This window comes from Anoplophora glabripennis, unplaced genomic scaffold (genome assembly GCF_000390285.2).
Source record: "Anoplophora glabripennis isolate ALB-LARVAE unplaced genomic scaffold, Agla_2.0 scaffold1280, whole genome shotgun sequence".
Taxonomy (NCBI): domain Eukaryota; kingdom Metazoa; phylum Arthropoda; class Insecta; order Coleoptera; family Cerambycidae; genus Anoplophora; species Anoplophora glabripennis.
Genome location: NW_019417354.1, coordinates 50,472 through 69,228, shown reverse-complemented (window position 1 = coordinate 69,228; position 18,757 = coordinate 50,472). Strand labels below are relative to the sequence as shown.

The window sequence follows — 18,757 nt, the reverse complement described above, 5'->3', positions numbered from 1 at the left end:
AATCCGTTTATATTTTCAAACGCAGTAATTATTTTTAAAGCTCGGGGGCGAGTTGGCCAAGTTATAATTTTGAAAATTCTATTAATCTCAAGAATGAGTTTACCCATCCTTGCCAGTACATCCCATGCGGTAGATTTGCTAATTCCAAATCTGCTAGCAATAGATCTAAAAATGTATTGATTGATATGTTTTTATTACATAGAAAAAATTAACTTACCGAGAACTCTATAAATTTGCTAAATACCAAACGCAAATCATCGCCTGTTTTTCCAAAGGGAGTTTGGGATGTCCTATTGTTGCATCACAAGGTACAACCATATGCAGTTTTCTTAAAAAATCTTCGAATGTGCTTGCATTCATTCGAAAATGTTGTTTAAATTGATGATCGGCAAAATTAATTACCGTAACCTCAGCAAAATTTTCTACTTTATCTGGTTCACATTCACGCTCATCATCATCATCAAAAAATATTTCATATCCGAAATGAAGTATTTGTGTTACTGTGGCATTCATTCTGGAAGCACAGAGGGCTAACTGCACAGATTAGAGAAGAAGACTAATTGGAAGTGTATGTGGTTTGTAAAAAAAAAAAACGTGCAAACAGTCTGTATTTCTCGCCACAACACACAATTTCTCCGAAACCTCGATCAAAATTTACCGAGCTAAAAGATGTCCTCCGTTTACTTCGTCGGAGAATATCCGAACGCCGATAAATTATTCCCCACTCTGAACTTTGTAATAAACGAACGGTGTAGAGCATCTAAGAGCATAAAAATGTAAAAACCGAACTCGGCCACTAACACGTCCACACAACGTCAATTTTGCATGAAAGTATGGGGTCATGGTCTTGTCCGCCACTTTGCGCCTCTGCACCAGCTCCTCCAGACAGACAGCAAAATCATGTTGCCTGGGAAACCCCCTCTTCCAGCTTACCTTCCACTCCGCCCAGCTAAGCTGAAAATCATCTCGCCTGTTAAATCATATTCTCGCCGCGCCTTTTAGTTTAATCTGCATGAAGTAACATTTCTCACATTCAGACGATCCATGCACCTCGCCCAACTGGTCTGTCATGGACAACCATCTCTCAATATTGAAGTCACGATCCTACTATATCCGTAAAACTAGTACAATCATTTTTTCAATCTTCCAATGGTAGAGTACGTTACTTATATTATAGCAAAGTTGTTTTAGTATATTTATGATTTTATCACGAGTTGGCGGGAAGAATAACACGAAAAATTGGCAAAAACAATCAAGGAGTTCTCGAGTAATTATGATATGTGTGAAGTCAAAAATCTAAATTCACTTCTTATCTAATGAATTATATTTAATGAGAACTAGAGATTAAGTTTACTTTTTCTTTTGGTTATTGCCTGAGCATTCTTTTTGAAAAGGCCAATATGCAATAATAATATCTTGTTTTACTCTTACTCTTACAAGTAAATAATTATGTTTTTAAACAGAACGACTTCGAGTGCGACACGTTCTGTATTTTTCTTTCGAAAATTGAAGAACAATGAAACAACTTGTCATGCGATGTCAGGCCACTACTAAATAAAACGTGCGTCATTCTATGCGGTTGAAGTTGTTTTGGTTGACTCTAAGTTCATCATCTAGAACTGTAGGCAATAGATATTCTCTTGTTTGCCTCATCTTCTGATAAATCAGTATCGTTATCTGTTTCCTTGTCCTGTTCTATTACCTTCCTCGGAAATTAAGGTAGCTAGCGATTTTAACAACAAAACATCCAAGTTTTATTAAACTTCTGGTGTTGGTTTAACGTGACTGAGGATTGTACTACGGTAGGGCTATTATTTGGATACTGTAACATACCAAGATCATGTTTAATAGGAGAAGGTGGGGCAACATGGGGACTTTAGTATCCTATACTGTATACTTGCTAATTAAGAAGCATTTAAATAGTTTTGAATACTTATTGCAAACATTACACGTTATTTATCTTATTACAATGATAGTAACCTTAGATCAAAAGTTGAATTTGACAACAAATTTAAAAATAATGTACCACTACATAAACACCGTCTTGCTCCGCTCTAGGGGTATGCTTTACAGATTACATAGCATCACACATAGATCTTGACCATAGTCCTATTAAAACTTGTTCTTTTGTTTCTTTTAAATCCAAACCCAGGTCTCCACATAGCTTCACTTTTTCATTGAAGTAGTGATCTAGCCTTTCACTTTTATTTTGTACTCGATTGGTCATCTTTTTCCACTTCCCGGTTACAGATTCTTTCACTGAGAAGGTTTCTTTAAAGGATCTGACAAATTCTTCCCATGTTCTTATAGCCCCTCTTTTGCTGTCATACCAATAAGAAGCCCCTTCTACAAGGCTGGTTCTTGCTGTCTCCAGCACCCTAGGCTATTTTCCCAATTTTCCTGTCATTGTCAATTATGGCAATCCTGAGGTGTCCTAGGGCTGCCTCACTATAACTGGTGGAGGGCATCAGTGGCTTGTTTAGCCCTCTTATATTTCATCGGAGTCATCTCCGATGAAGTACCTGACCTGTTTCTTTTCTTAGTGGGTTCTTTTCCGCCTTTCGTGAAAGTGGCACACCTTGCGGTTGCTCAGCCTTCCTTATGGGCGGTCCCGTTCCCTTTGAACAGTGTTGACCCTGCGCAGAAGTGGCACACCCTTGGGTTTCTCAAACTTCCGCACTGGATTACACCTCCCAGACGTTGTGGGCTGCGTCTGAGGAGTATGTACGCGGTCAGAGGAGGAAGCCGCAGTTGCAGCTAGAGCCTCCATTTCACGCGCTTTCCTCATCCTCCTCTTGGCTTCGGCCCCTGTGAGACTTCTTTGTGTCCCCAATTGGGGTGACACTTCAGGATGAGTTGTGGCGAGCGTTGCAGCTCTACCGCTGGGTTGGCAATTTTTCATCCATGTAGGATTTTGTTATGTTCGTCCACTTGACTCCCCACCCACCACGGAGCCCCATTCGGGAATGTTGCACGGTAAACCCGTGCAATCACCAGGGCTGCCAAGTGTGCAGTCACTATGTGCCCCCCTGCCCCAGGAGCTCACTCTGCCGTCTAGTCGAATTCCGAACCGAAATGGTGTGTGGCAGGCGCGGCCTGCTCAACCACCAGGCACCATTCCTCCGACGACACGGGTCGCCACGCGCGGCACAAACACGTGGGAGGTGGTCTGCAGGGGTGCCTTCGCTAGGTTACAAGCCCCAGTGGACCTGCTTATGACAACCCTCTCCATAGAACCGATGTCCTATGGTTCCCCCTATCCGCTACCCGGTGACGTGCCTGGTCGGAAGCTCAACCTTCAGGGATAACCAAATGAAATACTAAAATCTTGAGTGAATAATTAATTATCAGTAGGTGCCGCGCCTGTCATGTTCAACGATTTTTGCACTATTTTAAGTTTAATTTTTTGATACCGTGCAAAGACATGAATGCTTTGTAACAAACGGGTACTTCAGTCGTGACACCATCCACAATAATTCTAACACGATAAGAGTATGCGGCATCATGAAACCTTGCGTCATTCTCGTGTCGACGTGGACGTCGATTTTGTACAAGGCAAACAGTGATCAAACCAGTCAAATAAATATTTTGTTCATCATTGTTTATGCATTAGTCGAAATACTCTAAAAGCAACGTAGGCGTCTGCACTTACAATCGTCCTCGGTCCAGAATGTTTAGTTGTTTGGATACGTCTGTTAGTTTCCTAAATCTGTTCCTCTTTTTTCCTTGTCCTTCGGAAATGTGTGTCGCACTATCACTGTCACTCATATTACTGCTTATAATAATATAATCAATATTACTGTACACAATAACATTACATATGTCTATGACGGCGTTCAAAGATGAAAACAATATTGTGAATTTTAGCAAAATGGTTCTGTCTAGGTGATACGAGTACGCAACATTCGGACATTCCGCATTTTATGTGAATATGATTCTTAAATTATCAATGTCAGAACGTTTATCCATACTGTTCTCACATTGAAAAATACTACACATTTCAAGGTAATTTCTTTTAGACAAATTATTCTCGAGAATTTAATCATTAAAATTAATATCGTGTTTACAACAATTAACGTGATTTGACAACATACATGAATTTTTAATGAACCTAATATCGCTCTTGTGTGAACAGATTCTATCTTTAAGCCTCCTACCAGTTTGACCAATATAAATTTTTCGATAATCGTTGCAAGCAATACTATAAACTACATTTGACTTTTTTAAAAGCTAGTTGAATGTCCTCAATGTTAGAAAAAATATGTATTAATTTATTAATAAAACCTAATGAAAAACTGAGAAAGCTTTTTTAAATTTTCCATCGTGTTAGAACGATATGACGTACGAATAATCCTATTTTTCATCCCTAATAATAGATTAATTTTTTGTTTGATGGGGTGGTATGATGCAAAATGTATTAAACGTCCTGATGCCCCAGGTTTCGTGTACCACGATGTGTGAAGATTTTCTGTTCTAAAAACTTTCGTACACGTTTTCAGTGCTCTTTCCTATTCAGTATCTGTTACATGAGTTTCGTTCAATTTATCATAAATCTCATCCTTTGGTAGGCAACTAGCTTTTATTCAATTTACTAATATTTGTTAAAAAAACTACGGAAAAAACCCTTTTTGTCGAATTAAGTTGAACTGCTTCTGATCTCGACAATACTTAGCGGTTTCCTCAGTGACTGTCATTTAAATTTGCAGCTAAGTTTTCTAGAGAGGTTGATAAAAACTTGAAACTATAGATAAACCTCATTTTTAAATAAGAATATTCTTCGTTTCAACATCGTTTTCAACACAATCGCACATATAAAGGTGTTTTGTAAATGAAGTGCACTTTTCCTTACTTTAAGCTATGACGTCTATTTTATCTTTATTTGAGCACAATTCGCGTATGAAGAGGTGTGCATCGTACCCGGACATATTGTGTAATATAATGGGAATAAACTTCGGTAATTTATAATTTAAATTGCAAACCAAATGAGCGGCTCCCCATCTTTCCCGTTAGGTGACAATGGTCCTTTACCTTGGGTTGCCACATTTTGAACGGTTTCCCACATATGGCGCAAACCTTTGCATTATCGAAATCTTGCTGCGCCTCCTCAGACAAGGGTGTCATTGGCACTATATTTTCAAAAAATTATTATATATTTCTATTAAATCTGACTAATCGTTCTACAAATATTTTTGACGCATTATTCCCTCTATAAAACATAAGTTTCGATAGTGAATCATCGAAAGAGCACTTTCTCAGATATGCAAATGAAAATGGCTCGTGAATGAAAGTTTTACAGGTAAGATTTCGGAGTTAGTAATGACTTTTCGTACATGTTACTCTACAATGATGGTTTTAGCCACACTCCTTTGTGATAACTAATAAATTTACATGATATCTTCATTTATTTGGTGAATAACGTAAGGTTCCACTATTTAATATTTCAGCTTATTCTTTTCGAATATACTATCTAAACCGTATATGTTCACAGATATATCGTTCATCGATTCAAATTTTGATATGTCTTTCAATTTAACTAGAAAATTCATACCTACCAAATTTCAAACCGACCAAAAATGTGGATATGAGGGCATCTCATTAACTTGACGCCAGAGGGAATATAAGGCCAAAGTTATTGCCCATGCAAAACAGCAGTCGCCTTGATTCTTTATATTTATTACCGCTTTCTTATTCTTCATAAACTTTGGTAACTTCATATAGAGGATCCACACAGAGGACTGTTTTTATTGTTCACCTCCACATACAATATTTCCTCAATGACCCAACCTATAACAATAATTTTTGTATAAGACCTTCATTTCTCTTTTTGCAATCATTACTTACCAGAATCTTTCTCCGTCCGTTGTTTGAGATGTCATCGTATCTATAAATTTTTGGGACATGTCATTTAAATCCACAGACTCGTCCAGAAATCTTTTGCAACTATTAAGGGACTTTACGTCGCATGTGTCACGGGTTTGTAGTATATACTTTGCAAACGTTTCTATGTTCACTTTTATGGATTTATGAACACTTGACATTCTCTAACAATCTTATTATTTTAGCTTTCACTTAACTGAAAAACTCATTAAAGTCTGTATGTTTTGTTTCACTATGCACCCTGTAGTTTATTATTCTACACATTGTTTTATGTTCCAATGTCCTTCGATGTGCATGTATTTGACTCCTAGGTATTTCTTTGTTACAACATTTAATTGTTTGAATGTTAACTGATTGATTGCCATGCTGTATTTTCAGCCGTTTTGCCATAGGTTCACTGGGAGTGCAAGATTACCTTTCATGGCGACGTAAGTTATCACTACGCGTAGTTTTACCACAGGTACTGCACAAATGCATATTTCCTTTTTTTTTGTATATATCACTCTGGTCCAGAATGTTATTCACAAATAAATGTCCTACTTACTCCTTCCCTTATTTATCCGTAATACAGCTGCGTTGTTATTGTAAGTTGAATGGTACTGGCAGCCGGTTTGATTGGTATTAATTACGTAGTCCAGATCAAAATTAGGGATTAATACTTTCGTTTGTATGCGGAATTCTTCAGCAGCTGCTGATATTTCCTGTCATTCTTTAGAGCTCATAAATTTCGTGATTTTTCTTTGTCTGATTCTATGATTTTTTAAATCGTTTAACCCAACTTGAGCTGGCCACGAAATTAAAGTTCTCGATAAGAATGGAGAAGCACCGTTCATGGCCCATTGTCGCAGAGTCCTCCTTACCTGATCACGGAAAAAATAGATATTATTTTCACAATCCATTCTCTTTTTTTACAGTATGTATGACGCATATTTTGATATGATTTACGTACTCTAAATTCTGCCTAGCTTCGACGAATCGTTCGTACGTATCTTGATCGATAGTTTTCCATTTATCAAAATGGGTCCCTCATTGTTTAATATCATCTCTCCATCGACAGAGAGTTCTTTTGTGTTTTTATCGAGAGACTCCGTGCGACTGTAAACTGCTCAATCCTCATTTCGGATGAGCTGGTGCGAGAGCGACTGCTCTTTGTAATACAGAGGTAGTACATAATCCGCCGGTTCTGGTGCTAATTCTTCGACAACGAAGTCTTCGTCCTCCTCTACTTCCGCGCACTACAGAGTAAATAGTTATATATTTTTTCTATTTGTCCGGAGAAAAGAGAATATCCAAACAAAAGTAAACTTACTGACATTCATCTATTTCATTGCCGTCTATTAATTCATCCTCAATGATGATTCGTCTTTCGGCTAATAGATCCTGTATTGTTGTGAGTATCATATCTCCAATTGCAATTGAATTACAGGAAATCTTGCTCGGAGGTGTATTTGTAAGGAGGTTTAAATTGCGAAACAAACTTTCAACGTATCTCATGATGTTAGTGAGTTCGCCTTTCGATGACTCATCACACTCCTCTGCTTCTGATGAACTCTCTTTTGACTGTACTTCTTCTGTCGAAACACTTGCTTCTTCCATTTCACTGTAACGGAGTGCCAATCTTCCACTTCTCTCCATTCACCGCTGTCAGTCCTCATTCTGGCCTGTCTCATCATCTAAATCCGGGTTTGCAATTTCCGAGTCAGGACAAATTGAGGTAATTAACTTTGGTAGATGATCCACGACAGAGAAAGCCAAACTATGTTCAGCGATAAATTTTTTTAGTCTGAACAGTGAGTTTCTCTTTTTTTGTTTGTTATAAAACTCCGCCCATAATTGCCTTGGAACATAACACACAAAAAGGAGTTGCTTTGGATTTTTTATTAGCCATGTGCCGAATTTTTCAGTTTTAAGCCAAGAGTCTAAAGGAGCGTAAACTTTTGTTTGTAACTTTTTTTTCTCTGACCGTTGCTCGGCGGAATGAGATACTACTATCATCGCTGTCGTCGCTAGAAATTGTGTCTTTTTTCTATAACTTCCTGGTGGTCTGGAAAACGTTGATTATTGCGGATCGAAAGATTACACACAACGTAGTACCATGGTTCTTCTAGCTGGTAATACCACGAATTCAGTCTAAAAGAAAAACAAATACCCGGACGCTCTCCCCTTCCCCGCCGTCCAATAGGCTCAAAACCCGCATCCAAACATTCATAACGTTCAAAACTAATAAAAATGCTATTGCGTAAGAGTTTATTTGAGTAAAAAATAAAAGAATGGGGTGTAATCTTTCGAACGATGCTTTCATATAATTATGATCGAACTTCACTTAAGGTAAGTTCGTTGATCATTTAATTATACATATTTTAAGCCTCGTTCTTCAATATTACACATAACGTAGATGTTTAAAGCAAAAAAGCATTGTTATTAATCTTATAAATTCTGATGTATAAACAGATAGTTCGTTAAACAAATATGAAATATGAATATAATTTTTTAACTTTATAAACATAACAGTGCTAATACAGTACAAGCAAAAACAGCTAACAAACGCCAATTGAACAAACTTAACCTACTAGTTTTAATCAATACTTAATTAACTATTGAACTGTTTCAAAATAATCTACTCATTTATGTATTTAATCTATTATTCATTTAAAACAGACCAAGCAGTCTTTTTCTCCCTCTGTAATAGGTTTATTGCAAAATTTTGCAAAAACTGAGGAAGACTGTCCAGTCTGCAGTAGACCGAATAAATACTTTTGTAAAGGACAGACTTAATCCATCTACTAATGGTTTGTGTGGTTTTTGAAAAGAAATAAATTTTTTACATTATTTCTCAAATTTTAGGTTCATTCTAAATAATGTAATGTTTTCGCTACACAAAGTTCCGGTTTTTCCACAAAAAACGGTAACACATGAAGAGGTTGAAATTTACCAGTACTCGAAGTTTTTATCCTATCAGGTATCATTATTTCAATTTTTGATGGAAAAATTTTTACATTGTCAATATCTATAATGCCCCTGCCACACTATGCTCCTCGCGCTGCTCATCGCTCTACTCCTCACGCTGCCGCAATGTTGCCCTCGCTGACCACACACTGCTCTACTCGCGCAATTAATCGCGACGCTCCGCAATTAGTCGTTTGCGTTGGAACATGGATGTTGAAACTGTGGCGGCGTGCGCGCTATGCATATTTAGTGTGGCTAATTATATCAATATCGTAAAAAAAATATATGTCGTCGTCGCCCTCTCCAACGGAGATGGTGGATGACATCGCCATAGAACAATGTAAGTACCTAAGAGTCTGCCAACTTGCACTATCGTCTGGAATGCTTATTGTGATTGAAGATGATGGTAGAACAGTGGCTGGAGATGGTTGAATGATGTAAAGTGGAGATTGTTAAATGGTATTGGCTGGAGATGGTTGAATGGTGTAAACTGGAGATGGCGGAATGCTATTCATAGGAGATCGTTGAATGGTATTGGCTGGAGACGGTGTTGAAGAAGATGAGTAGGTTGAAAAAGATAATGGTTGTTGATAAGATGCAGTATAGTCCAGAAGTAAACCGTCAATGGTATACATAATTTTCTGACGAATTCCATCTGGAAATTTTCTTAGCTTTGTTGCTAGAAGTTTGGCATACATATCACAATCGTCTTGTTCCTGTTTTTTATTCATCAAAATATTATTCAGAGTCTGGAAACTATTATTTAATTTTCTCTGAGCATCATCTATGTCAAAGTTGTGGCGCCTCTTTTTCTATAGACTAGTTGAAGTATTTTTATTCCGGGTATTTTCATTAGCAGTATCTTCATTTTGAGTATTTTTATTTGTAGCATCTTCATTTTGAGTATTTTCATTTGCAATATCTTCATTTTGAGGATTTTCATTTGCAGTATTTTCATCCTCGGTATTCTCAGTTTCAGGCTAAAAAAAAATAATTTTAATTAATTTTATTATAACAAATTTCGGTCTATACGTAATGTAATAATTTGTTTTTGTTTTAGCTGCCACAAACACCAGAAGAGTGGTTACATATTGAAGAGGGATTTAAGAAACGGTTTCCACGTTGCGTTGGGGCTATAGATGGAAAGCACATTGTTGTTAAGTGCCCACCACATAGTGGCTCTGAATATAATAACTTTAAAAATACTTATAGTGTCGTACTAATGGCTTTAGTTGATAGTGATTATCGTTTCATTTTTGCGGATATTGGAGGGCAGGGGCGGATCAGTGATAGAGGAATTTTTAACAATTGTTTACTGTGGCAAAAAATTAACGCGGGTATTTTAAATTTACCGCCAGATACTCCATTGCCCGGAAGAACTGAAAGTGTTCCATATGTATTTGTTAGCGACGGAGCTTTTGCCTTACATAAACATATAATTAAACCTTATGTAGGTAATCATAGTATCGGCACAAAAGAACGAACTTTTAATTACAAACTGTATAGTAGTCGCGTTGTCGTAGAAAATGTTTTTGGTGTATTAACATCAGCTTTCAGAATTTTTCAAAAACCAATAGAAATCGAAATAGATAAAGTGCCCCTTGTAACTATGACCTGTATTTTGTTACACAATTTTTTAAGAAGCAGTAAATACTCTCGGGATATTTACACTCCACCCGGAACTTTCGATTCTTTAGTTGACGAATCAGATGTTGATGACCTTTGGAGACAAAATTTCACTGATACTACAGGAATTAGATCATTACGACGAATACCCAGACGTTCTTCAAACGATACTACCGAAATTAGAAACGAATTTGCTACTTATTTTTATAATCTGAATGAATAGCAGTCAACCTACCCATATATTTACACATACACACCTACTCACACATCAACGGCATCACATAAACCTTTTAACATTGTAAATTAAATAAAATTAAATAACTTACATCGTCTTCTTTATTTATTGTTTTCTTTACATCATATATAGACCCTAAAAAGAGTTCCATGGCGTCGTACGCAAACCATGTTGGTTGGTATACTTCTTCAGCCGAAGCCCCAGATCGAAGTGAAGCTTTTTTTTATTGACTAACGGTCTGAAAGATGCCATCAAAGATTTCTTTTTTGCTTTCAGCTCTTCTACGCTAATTTTCATCACTTCCCCTAGCCTCACCCAAGCATCGTGTACCTTTTAAAAATACTTTTTAAAATTAATGTCCAACTATTGCAATTCCTATATTTCCTATTTAACAGTTTTTTCTATAGCTTCAAATTAAAAATTAAGAAAATTAAAAATTAAAAACAAATTTAAAAAATATATTTAAATATATGAAGTATAAACATCCTGTACATACCTTATGTTTCAGCTTGTGTTGTTTGTGCTTTGGATCCCAAATAACTGGTTCCGCAGCCAACAAATCAATAAATATTAAAGTTATTTCGTTAGACCATTCGACCAGCGGCGACATGATTTTAAAAATGCTACTTCCTTCAAACGCTCGAATAGAGCTAAGTTCGCGTGACTATGTGGCCAGTCACTCGCACTCATATTGCCGGCCCTTCGACTCGCGCCCAAAAAACCGACAAAACAGGAAGCGGTGGGCATGACGAGGAGCATGACGTGCGGCAAGACGAGTAATCTTGCCACACTACGTCTCTGCCTCCTTTCCACGGTACTTCCCATGCCACTCGACGAGTGTGTGGCAGGGGCATAAGAGTTAATGTTTGTGGCCTATGTGCTGTAATGAGTGCTAATAAAATCAATAATTTTTCAGTTAATTTCTTTAATGATAAAGATTCAAGCGGAAAATAAATATGTCTTGATAAAATTAAGAACGATTGAGATATTCCATGTCTTTTTGTATTTTGGTCTTAAAGTTCTTTTTCTAAAAACCCCTTTAAAAATCTAGTTACCACCTGATTTTTGCAAGTATTAGCATTATAAGAAATGAAATAAATTGCTATTGTCATGGTTTTTAATGATCCATAAGAAGCACCCTTATTGTATTTAAAACTAAGAAAACTTAACAAATTATTAACAGTAAATTTAAAAGGACATGCCTTATTTGTCAAGCAAAATTGCCACCATTGTTTTAGCACTGAATCATATTGTTTAAGTGTGACGTTAGATATAGATGCTAACAAAATAGCATGGTGATACTGGAAGATTCCTTAAGGAATAAGCTTACCTGATACATGTACTGCCATGAATGTAAGTCTGGCTGCCAAGGGATGATTTATGGCCTTATAAGGAGAAAGTAGCAAACTAACATCGGGTGTGAAAACAATAGGATCTTCTAGAAAGAATGAAGTAAATAGAGGATACCAGGGTTGAGCACTCCACAACGGTACAACCAATATACCTTAAGTATTAAAGAAAAAGGTGGAAATTCATAAAAGAAATAGTTAACATAAACATAATAATACATGTAGCGTCACCCGCTCGAAGCACCGTTATGAATGTTTGAATGTGGGGTTTGGGCCTATTGGACGACGGGGAAGAAGAGAACGGTCGAGTATTTGTTTTTCTTTTAGGCTTTGAATTCGTGGCGTCAAGTTAGAAGAACCATGGTACTCCGTTGGCTTAAAATATAATTGATATTTATGAAACTTCGATTAAATTTGCCGATTAAAGATCTACCGTATTTTAATTCAATTATTAGTGTCATGTAGAAAATATTTAAATCTCTTATTATATGGCCGGATCGAGAAGAAATAATGAGAAATATAATATGCACGTCTTTTAAAAAAGCTTTTAATCATAACACCACCGTAAAGGTACGTGTCCATTTGAGAGTAACTAGCGCGAGTGACTCTCGATAGTTACTGTTAAGAGGGTATCCATTTGAGAGCAATTTGAGGAATCAGTTAGATAACTAAACATTCTCCGAGTGCTTACTCTCAGACATATCTGTCAGGAGGATATCCATTTGAGACTTCTGTTTCATCAACTTTCTTTGTGTATTAAGGCTTTTTGTGTAGTGGAAAGGAAAAATTAGTGAGTAATCAATCATGAATGTAAAAAAACTCTAGCTATTATTGTTGCGTATACACTGTTAAATAGAATGCAACAAAGAACAATAAAGAGAATATGTTGGATCAAACCATGGATCCAGAGAAGGTGTGAATTAGGAGCATGTTCTACACTAATAAGAGAACTTAAAATTGAAGATGCCCAACAATTTCGGAACTTTGTACGTATGAGTGCAGTACAAGTGCAATTTATAATAGACCAGTAATTGTCAAAATGGATACAAAATTAAGAAGAGCTATTTCTGTTTATGAACGCGTTATGGTTACATTGCGTTTTCTGGACTCAGATTTGTATTGAATTATTAACTGAATGTGAAAATAGAATTACACAAATTTGCGGGTGATTCGTACTCCAGTCTTCAGTATCTATTTCGTATTCCTAAATGCACATTTGGAAGGATTGTTAAGGAAGTAACACGTGCCATTTATGAATGTTTGAGGGAGAAGTTTATGCAAATAAAAATAAGAGGCGAGGCATTTCACATGTGCCTAATGCTGAACCTTTATCTGGTGGAGAAATGCCTGTGCCGTACTATTTTGTTGCCGGTGATGTGTTTGCCATGAAACCTTATCCATTTCGTGACCAACCTGCACCAAATTTTTAATTATAGACTCTCCAGAGCTCGCCGCATCGTGGAAAATTCTTTTGGTATGATAGCAAACAAGTTTCGAGTTCTTTGAAAACCTGGGAATCTAAACCCTGAAACAGCGACAGATATTGTTCTGGCAATATGTACTCTGCAAAATATTTTATTAGGGACAAGAGCAACGTGTCCAAACTACTTATTATCAGACTGGTTGATACTGAAGATAGAGAAACTCATCAAATAGTACCAGGTAGTTGACGGGAAGAACGCATTTCTAATAATATTTTTTTTCACTAAATAGAGGAAATCGAAATAATTATAAAGTTTCACAAAAAGAAGTAAGGGATGAGTTGAAAGAGTACTCCATGACACCAAAATGGTGAAGTCCCATGGCAATATCTACATATATAATGTAAATAAGTTGTATTATAAAATAAAGGTACTTTATATGAAGGTCGTTCTTTGCTTTATTTACCTACATATCCTTAAAACCCAAAAATATAATTAGTACAGGTTATGCTCTTGTTTATCTAAAGCAGAGATCCCCAAACTATTTTGGACAAGTGACCCCTTTTCCAAAATGAACTGTTACCTCAGACCTCCATGGCCAAATTACCTACTTTTAAGATCAACCCCCTTATTCATAATGGTCCGCTAACTTAAAACAGCTGCTACAGAGTGTTATTTTTCATTCTGACTTAGGTCAATAGAAGAAGACAGAGTGAGAATTAGCAATGCTTTAAATTAGCAGACTATTATGATTTAGTTTTTTCCTATTGATACAAAATACCTAGGTACTAAGGTACCAATTGGAAAACTTTGCACTTGGTTAAGTGAGTAAAGTTGACTTCATTTTCTCATCAAAATTTAACAAAATAAAAAGACATACAATTCAGTAAATATCAAGTTTAATTTATAATGATTATTACAAATTAAGTACTTAAAGAATCTTAAGTAGGTAGGAAATTATATTTAAAAAAGTATTAATTCGCAAAGAGAAAATAAAACATTCAGTGTGATGGATGAACCTGGTGACTATCTACCAATCTAGCTACATCCGGTTCAATATTGGTGAGTTGCAGCCTTAAATCTCCACGTTCGTTGATTTTCAAACGGTTTCTTTATTTCGTCAAAATGTTTGTTACCACACTGAAGCTTTTTTCAACTAGGTATGATGATGGAAAAGCGATAAGGTATTTTTCAGCAATGTTCCACAATGTAGGATACTGTGTTTCAATGTTGCGTTGCAACCAGAACTTCTGATAGCCTTGGTTGAACTTCTGCTTAAGCTCTTCGTCTGTGCTGATGGTAATCAACTCTTCTTGCATTATCACATTGGCTTCTTCTATGGCTGTGGTATTGTACGGATTTATTATCCATTAAGGAATTTGTAAATTTAAAAGATCCTCAAACCTCTCCGTAAAATCCTTGTGTAATGCGTCCAAGTGGGTGACATATAATAAAATGTCATCATCTTGAAGCATTTCTGGTAATTTTGACAAATGCGGAAACTGCTAATATTCTTTTCTGCCTAAATTTTGTTTATAAAGGATTAGTTTACCCACGAAGGCCGATATTATTGATTTTGTTTTAATCTAGTTAAGATCGTCACCCTGCAGTTGCAAATTAACTTTGTTGAACATTCCAAAGATATCAGTCAAGTAATAAATAATTGTTTTACACTTGTTCAGATTTTCTTTCAAATTCGGATCTTTTTCTTGTAAAAACTCTAACACAGACTCAAAAATGGCTGAAAATTTTTCTAAGCAAGAGCCTCTTGATAGCCAGCGAACTTCAGTGTGCAGAAGTAATCAAGTAAAGACGTCGTCGTTTTCTTCACATAGCTGAGCAAATAACCGAGAGTTCAAAGAATTGCTTCGAATCTTGTTGATAGCATTTATTACATATTGTAAAGATTTATGCAATCTAGGACTCAGCTTTTTGCTACTAAATGCTGCCTGTGAATCACGCAGCGAATGACCAGTACTTCAGGCAGTTGTCGCTTTAAGTGAGCTATAAAACCACGATGACGACCAACCATAGACGGTGCACCATCAGTCGCAACAGAAACAATGTTCTTCCATGGAATAGCTTTGTCAGTAAAAAAATGTTCCATAGCCTGAAAAATCGATTCTCCTCTGGTATCAGTCTCTAAATATGTAGCAAAAAGCAGTTCTTGGCACATATTTTCATCTTTGATAAATCGAACATATCCTAACAACAGAGCTTCATTGCCGGGTAATGTAGACTCGTCCAACTGGAGAGAGAATCTGTTGGTCTGTAAGAACTTGCATAAAATGTTTTCCACATCGCGTCCCATCTCGTCTATGCGTCTCTGAACGGTGTTTTTGCTCAAAGGTATTCTCTTTAAAATATCATGTGCGGGTTTGTGCAATATATTGTTAAGGACCTCCGAAATGGCTGGTAAGATAAGCTGCTCTCCAATTGTGTGGGGTTTCCCCGACTTCGCTATTAGTAAAGTTATATTATAGGACGCTCGTAAACCATCATCGTCTTTAATAGATGATGACGCAAACATCGATCTTATGGATGGCCTTTTGTCTAGTTTTTCTTTAAGTGCTTGAAAAAATGACAAGGACTTACTTTTTTTGTCAGCATGTACTCTTGATAAGTGGTCATCCATTTTTGAAGGCTTCATGGCATCGTTACTGAATACTTTTTCACATATGAGACACATCGGCAAGTGTTGATTTGATGGAGATGCAATAAATCCGAACTTCAAGTAGTCCAAACTGTATTGTCTGCATTTTTTTTTGTGTCCGCCATCATAAAACTCTCAGTAATCCTGCAAATAAAAAACTACCTAAATAAAAAACAATAATAAACTGTTAAATTTGCACACTATCTTATTTTTATCACACCCAGGTAATGGATTCTTGTTAGGTATTACTGACTTACTCATTGATAAACTTGGATACCATATTAGGTAAGTAACTATAGTAGGTAATTAGGTATAGAAAATTCGTATTAGGTAAGTAGGTACCTATCAGCATAAGAACGAAAACCAAAGCAAACTGAAGACTTCAAAGTTTAGGTACCTACCTACTTAACAACTTAAGTGTAAGTAATTTTTACAAATACTTTTATACCTACTTATTTAAAATATGTTGTATGTTGTGTTTACCACTTTTTCAGTCACTTTACTTCACTTAATTTAGCTATGTAATAACTTTGTAATCTCTTGAAATAAATGAGTACTTATATGAGTTATTATCGTTCAAGCTCCAACCAATTTCAAAACGCAAATGAACTTTCAACCTAAGTGCAAGCTCGTTAAATAGTAAAATATCAGGAACATGTTTGGACTTGATCATGAATTCGTTCGTGTTAAATCGCGTAAGCGTCAAATAGAGAGCAAGTCAAAACCTGAAAGACGTACGCTCGAACTCATTATCTTGCACAAACTTGTCCACACAGACTTGCCGAGTTTTTCATCTTGTACGAACTTGAGACTTTACATTACTACAACAATGCTATTTCCTACAAAAATATTAATTATTCTTAGTACACGTAACACAACATAAACAATACAGTACCTACCTATCTTGAAAGTTTTAAATAAGAACTTGTGTTAATTTAATAGGAGTCGATTTTTAGACCTCGTCGACCCCCCAAAATCAGTTTTCGTTTATGTCGACCCTTAGGAAACCGATATCGACCCCAAGGGGTCGATATCGACCACTTTGGGAATCCCTGATCTAAAGGGTTATGCTTATAGAAAACCAATTCACATGTTATTTTAAAAAGAGTATTTTACAATTTATCAACGTATTTCTATCTGCTCATTACAAAAATATATTTTATGTACAGTGTACACTTTATTTTACACAGAATTTCTCAGTTTTTTGTGGCTTAATTTAAAAAAGGACAAACTCAAAATTTCAAGATACTAACATTACCTCACTTATTTTAATGCATGCGCAGTGTGATGGAATGTGGAGGTGGGAGTCTCGGAAACAAAAAGGACTGTATCATTGGGAGCGTCCTCTTTCGCTTCGTACTTGAGTAGAGTGAAGACGTGCCGTGCCGTACATCCTATTTTTGGTTTTGTCATTGTGCTGTGATTGTTAACGATGGGTCGTACAAGTACTGCGCCGCGAAAGGTTGTCGCTAGTGGATCAACCAAAAAGAAGTCGGCTAGTGTGGGAAAGCCGATGCCGACGATGACGCCGGACGAGCGGCGTCATATTCAAGAATATTTTACATACCAACAGCCGAAGCAGTGTACTCCAGTGAACCCAGGCTACTTCACCACGACGGTGTTGTCAACAAGCAACCGGGGTGGTGTCCAAATGGACTTTTCCGAGGATGACCTCCTCGCAAGGGCATTAGCCGACCTGAGAGACCTTCCCTCAATGGTTCTGTCGCCCATCAGCGACGACGACGAGGAAGACGTCTTCCAATCCAAGCCGCCACCAGCCTCCGTCAAGATGGCGAGGAAGAAAGTTAGTCGCCCTTCGAGTCGGACGGGTAAGAAAAGAGCGGACAAAGGGAAGGCGTCCGAGCTATATCAGTTGCTGCAGCAACCATTTGCGGATCAGACGACATCCACAGCGACACCCCAAGCGGTCCCCCAGTCAGCGGTTCCCATTGCAGCACCGGCCCCCGTCGAAGCTCCGGTCCCCGTGAAAGCACCGGCCCTCGTGGAAGCACCGGCCCCCGTGGAAGCATCAGCCCCCGTGGAAGCATCGGCCCTCGTGGAAGCATCGGCCCTCGTGGAAGCACGGGCCCCCGTGGAAGCATCGGCCCCCGTGGAAGCACAGGCACCCGTTGCAGCACCGGCCCTCGCCGCAGCAGCCCACACAGAGGATGAAGACGATTGGTTTCAGTGTTCCCAACCCGGTGAGTCCGACATGGTAAGATCCTTCCTCCGATACTGGGACAAACACAATCGGAGGGAGGATGCAACCGATCGTGAAATAAAGGACCTCGACGATCGCATCGCCGGCAAGAGACAAAAGTGCGGGTGTTGAAAGACAAAGTGCGGGTGACGTTCGACAAAAAGGACAATGGGAAGTGAAAAGAGACAATAAAGTGCGACAGAAGAATGCAAGTGGAAATGTGTTAAAAAGGTTGACTGAGCGGATGAAAGTGAGACGAGCGAATGAGTAATATGTAATTAGTAGATGTATATACGTAGTTTTAATGTAAGTAGATGGATAAGTTATGTTTAGTATACACTTTAATATCTGTAAATATATAATTATAAGTAAAATAAATGTTTTAGTTTAAGTTTTCGAATATAATAAAATGACATATTTAAAATAAAATATATTTTAATAAAAATAAAA

The 18,757-nt window shown here is 37.2% G+C and overlaps 2 protein-coding genes across 2 annotated transcripts; one reads left to right on the top strand and one right to left on the bottom strand.

The window, feature by feature from the left end:
* Positions 1 to 15,378: 15,378 nt before the first annotated feature.
* Positions 15,379 to 17,520, bottom strand: LOC111692285 (SCAN domain-containing protein 3-like). Its single transcript, XM_023456203.1, has 2 exons — positions 17,434 to 17,520; positions 15,379 to 16,239 (listed from the first exon to the last, which is right to left on the bottom strand). The coding sequence occupies exons 1-2, from the start codon at positions 17,518 to 17,520 to the stop codon at positions 15,379 to 15,381; spliced, it is 948 nt and encodes a 315-aa protein (XP_023311971.1).
* Positions 17,521 to 17,539: 19 nt separating this feature from the next.
* On the top strand, positions 17,540 to 18,439 carry LOC108914233 (neurofilament heavy polypeptide-like). Its single transcript, XM_018719997.1, has one exon. The coding sequence runs from the start codon at positions 17,540 to 17,542 to the stop codon at positions 18,437 to 18,439; it is 900 nt and encodes a 299-aa protein (XP_018575513.1).
* The last annotated feature ends 318 nt before the right edge of the window (positions 18,440 to 18,757 follow it).